The 4,210-nt window shown below is 58.6% G+C and overlaps 2 protein-coding genes across 2 annotated transcripts in view; both read left to right on the forward strand.

The window, feature by feature from the left end:
• Nucleotides 1–4,210, forward strand: part of LOC102256874 (polyadenylate-binding protein-interacting protein 1) — a 19,991-nt gene that overhangs the window by 4,728 nt on the left and 11,053 nt on the right. The gene's annotated exons all lie outside the window — the stretch shown is intronic.
• LOC102263887 (E3 ubiquitin-protein ligase TRIM38) overlaps nucleotides 2,176–4,210 on the forward strand; it is a 7,493-nt gene continuing 5,458 nt past the window's right edge. The window contains 2 exon segments of the mRNA XM_014537057.1: nucleotides 2,176–2,684; nucleotides 3,958–4,061. Coding sequence (XP_014392543.1) covers nucleotides 2,220–2,684; nucleotides 3,958–4,061 — 569 coding nt within the window. The 5' untranslated portion in view covers nucleotides 2,176–2,219.

The raw sequence follows: 4,210 nt of genomic DNA on the forward strand, positions 1-4,210 counted from the left end.
TTTTGTTATTCTTACTAGTTTTAAAAATGTTAAATCATTGGCATTGTTTTGTTAATAGCCAGAGCTTTATGTTTAGGTTTTAAAATGTTAACGTGTCTGTAGTTTGGGTTTTGCATTGGCATTGTTTTGTTATTGTTTTAATAGCCAGAGTTTTGTTCTTGATGCTTAAGTTTTACTTTCATTATGGTAGCTTAAAATTAAAAGAAGGGTGTGATGTAGGGCGCAGCCGGCTATAGGGTTATGCCTCGGACTGACCTGTTGGCAAAGCCACAAACAAGTCCCAGCTTAGAGGGCACAGTCCTCTTAGCATTATTAGGCTTGACCTTATGAAGCTCCTTAGATCTTATCTGGGAAGCTAATGGGCCATGGGAGGTGCAGCAAGTGCTGCCAAAACAAGTGAAACTCCCAAGAACATTGTAACTATGGTAACCACTAACTTGTTTACATCTGACTATAAAATAAAGGCTCAGTTTGCCTCTGGGTCTCTCTCTGTGGCCTCAGCCAGGCACAGGAAGATCCACGGAGAATCAAGAGAGAACCTGGCTATGCTGATCATCTGAACGCTGTCTCCGTGTCCTTCATTCTTCGCCGACTCCGTCCACACCTTTGGGAACCAGTGGACCTCTGGGGCTGGACCCCGACAGTCTCTGTTTATTCCCTTTAAAAATTCGTGCAATTTGTGCCTATGACTGAGTTTGCTTAGGATAAATAAAACAATTTGTTGCATCAAATTGCCAGAAAAAAGTGTTGTATGTAGCGGTGGCCTCGGCACAGGGCACACTGTCTGTGCGTCCACATACGTCTGCTGAGTCAGCACAGGCACCACCGATAAAGGTCACGCTCGGGGCTGTTACATAAGCAGCCGAGTGACCTGGCCCTGCTGACCCCGCACCCAGGTCGCCCGCTGTTCCCGGGCCTGGGAGGGGGCTGTCACCTGGACCCCTGGCAGCTGCCACCCCCATGGGCACGGGGTCACCAGGCGGCCTCGGGCCCTGGCTCCAGGGTGGGAAAGGGGACGTCTAACCCTCGGTGAGTGGGGCTGGGTGAACCCATGTGATCTTCCCCGTCTGCCTTCTCTCCCGCCCCGTCTGCCAGGGATCCCGCAGCCAGAGCTCTCAGGGGGCGAGCCTTCACCTCATGGCGGGGACTGTGGCCTCAGGGTGAGGTCCAGGCCCTCTGCTCTCTGTGGTCCCGGGAAGAAGGCAGCAGAGTCAGTGGAGTCCCAGCTTCCCTCTTCCTCTCAGGGATCCTCACAAGGGAGCCCAAGACCTGGAAGGTGCTGGGAAGCCCTGTGGGGGAGGAGGCTGCTGATGAACCCCTGGGCTCAGCCCCCCACACCCGTGTGGCACGCCCCCCACTGGGGATCAAGCCCGCGACCCTGGCATGTGACCAGGAATGGAACTGTGAGCTCTTGGCTTGTAGGTAGGTCGACGCTCAACCCCTGACACACGGGCTGGGCCCTGCAGTCCTTTTGCTCTAAGTGCTGCCCCCACGGTGGCCTGGGGCCTCCCATGGCTCCCGGCTCCCAGCTGGGTGCTGACTGGTGGTGATGCTGACCAGTGTCTGACCCTGCAGAGCAACGCTGAGGAGGAGAATGAGGGCGGAGGTCACCAGCCCTTTCCACCGCCCCCTTCAGAGCAGTGATGAAAGAATAGGCACCTAAAAATAGCAAAAAATAAAATAACATCCGCCCAGAAGCGGATGCACCCCGAGGGGGTTAGTCGGTGGCCAAGGCAGGAAGAGCTGCAGTCGGGCCTGTGGGTTGTGCTGCTCCCGACCTCAGAAGCTCCTGCTGGCCCAGAGCTCAGGTCCCTGTGAGGACTTGTCCCCTTTCCCTGTGGCTGTAGAAGAAGGACTTCTTCCCACCTCTCCCCGCCCTGCCAGGCCCAGCCCAGCCACGTGCAAACACTTAGGGCCATTTCCTGGTTTCCTCCCCAAACCCAGCAGGGCACGCCCCCCACTACAGGCCCCACCCCCAGCTGCCAGGCCCAGCCCAGCCATGTGCAAACTCTTAGGGCCCAGCCCAGCCTCTTGCAAATGCTTAGGGCCAATTCCTGGTTTCCTCCCCAAACCCAGCATCGCTCCGCCCTCAACCACAGGTAGTTTCATTTCTACTTGAACATCCTGCCCAGGACCTGGGAAGTGGCCGCTCCAGGCAACTCCCTCCTGAGAGTGCTGTGGGAGCCTCTGGGTCCGGCATTGCAGCTTTTGGCAGAGGCATGGCGTCGGCCTCCACCAGCAAGAAGATGCGGGAGGAGGCCACCTGCTCCATCTGCCTGCACCTGATGGCCGAGCCCGTGAGCATCAGCTGCGGCCACAGCTACTGCCAGGCCTGCCTCCTGCGCTTCGTGGGCCCGCCCTCCTCGTTGCCAAGCGAGCAGGACACAGAGACCTTCTCCTGCCCCCAGTGCCAGGCTCTCTTCCAGAGAGGCAGTCTGCGGCCCAACAAGCAGCTGGGCAGCCTCATCGCCGCCCTCCGGGAGCAGGAGCAGCAGCAGCAGCAGCAGCTGGAGCAGGAGGAGGAGCAGGAGCAGGAGCAGGAGCTGTCCTGTGAGGAGCACGGGGAGCGGCTGCACCTCTTCTGCGAGGACGACGGCCAGCTCATCTGCTGGCGCTGCGAGCGCCATGGGCAGCACAAGGGCCACAACACGGCGCTCGTGGAGGACGTGAGCCCCGGCTACAGAGTGAGTGCCCCTTCCTGCGCCCTGAGACCCCCATCATCCAGGAGGGAGCCCAAGGTTGGGACCCTGAATGCTAGCTTCCTCCTGTGGTTCTTTCTTCTAGTGGGAGGTTGAGTCGGGGCGGGAGGGTTGGGAGGGGCGAGGGGCGGGAAGGTTTAGGGTGGGTCCTCCCTGAATCAAGTCCCGGCTGTCCAGCCCCACCTTCCACGGACGGTCAGACTCATCCAGGTCCCGGCTGCGTGATGAACTGGTCCCAGCTCCAGCGCCCCATGCGCTCAAACCCACACATGCGTAGTGTTTTGTTTTGTTTGATAATCCTACCAGAGGATATTTTCCCACTGATTTTTAGAGAGAGTGGAAGGGAGGGGTATAGAGAGAGAACATTGGTCGGAGAGAGACACGGATTGGTTGCCTCCTGCAGGCGCCGGGACCAGGGCCAGGAAACGGCAGCCGAGGTTCATACCTTTGACCGGAATCGAACTGGGCTGAGGCTCTAGCCACTGAGCCCGACCAGCCAGGGCCACACCTGCGCGTTTTATCACCTCTCGGGTGCATGTGATGAGATGGCGAGTGTGCAGGTGCGCGTGGGGGAGTGAAAGCACAGGGACCAGGACACCACCTCGTGGGCGGCCTGCCGTCCAGTAGGGAAGACGCACCAGCAGAAGGACTGCCGGGCCTCCATGGCCTGGGGGGTGGGAAGGGGCACCCCGGGTGCGGGTGGTCTCGGGGAGCCCTCCCAGAAGTGAGTCCTGAAGGAGCCTAAACACTAACCATGTGGCCCGGCCAGCGTGGCTCAGTGGTTGAGCATCTACCTAGGAACCAGGAGGTCACGGTTGGATACTCAGTCGGGGCACATGCCCAGGTTGTGGCTCCATCCCCAGTGTTGGGCATGCAGGAGGCAGCTGAGCCATGATTCTCTCTCATCATTGGTGTTCCTGTCTCTCTCTTCCTTTGTGAAAGCAATACAAATATATACAATTTTAAAAATAAAAAAAATTAACAGTATGTAGGAGTGCTGAGAAAAGAGAGGGCTCTCCTGTGAGAGGGCCCACGGCAAACGCACAGCCAGGGGGCGGGGGCGTGTGGGGAAAGGCAGGTGTCGCCGAGCCTTCCATCAGCTCAGTCTAGGTCCCCCACAGGCTGTCCTGGCCATTAGCCGAGAGGAGGGTCAGGGTGACAGGGACAGAGAGAGCCCCGGGCACTGACATCCAGGTTCTTCCCGTCAGAGGGAGAAGGGAGATGTGGTCAGCAAGGGTCACTCCATTTCTTCCTCCAGGAAAAGCTCCAGGAAGCGGTGAGGAAACTGAGGCAGCTGGAAGAGGAATGCACGAACCAGAAAGCTTTCACGGCGAAGCAGATCGCCCAGTGGAAGGTGAGAATGGGGGGCTCTCGCCTTGGCCGCTGGAGGGCACCCCCCTGGGCTCAGCTGCAGTCCCCACCCAGTCGGGCGTGTGCAGGAGGCAACAGCCCATGTCTCTCTCACATTGACGTTCCTCTCTCTCTCCCCACCCTCCCCCCCTGCCCCTCCC

Source organism: Myotis brandtii, unplaced genomic scaffold (genome assembly GCF_000412655.1).
Source record: "Myotis brandtii unplaced genomic scaffold, ASM41265v1 scaffold1718, whole genome shotgun sequence".
Lineage (NCBI taxonomy): Eukaryota > Metazoa > Chordata > Mammalia > Chiroptera > Vespertilionidae > Myotis > Myotis brandtii.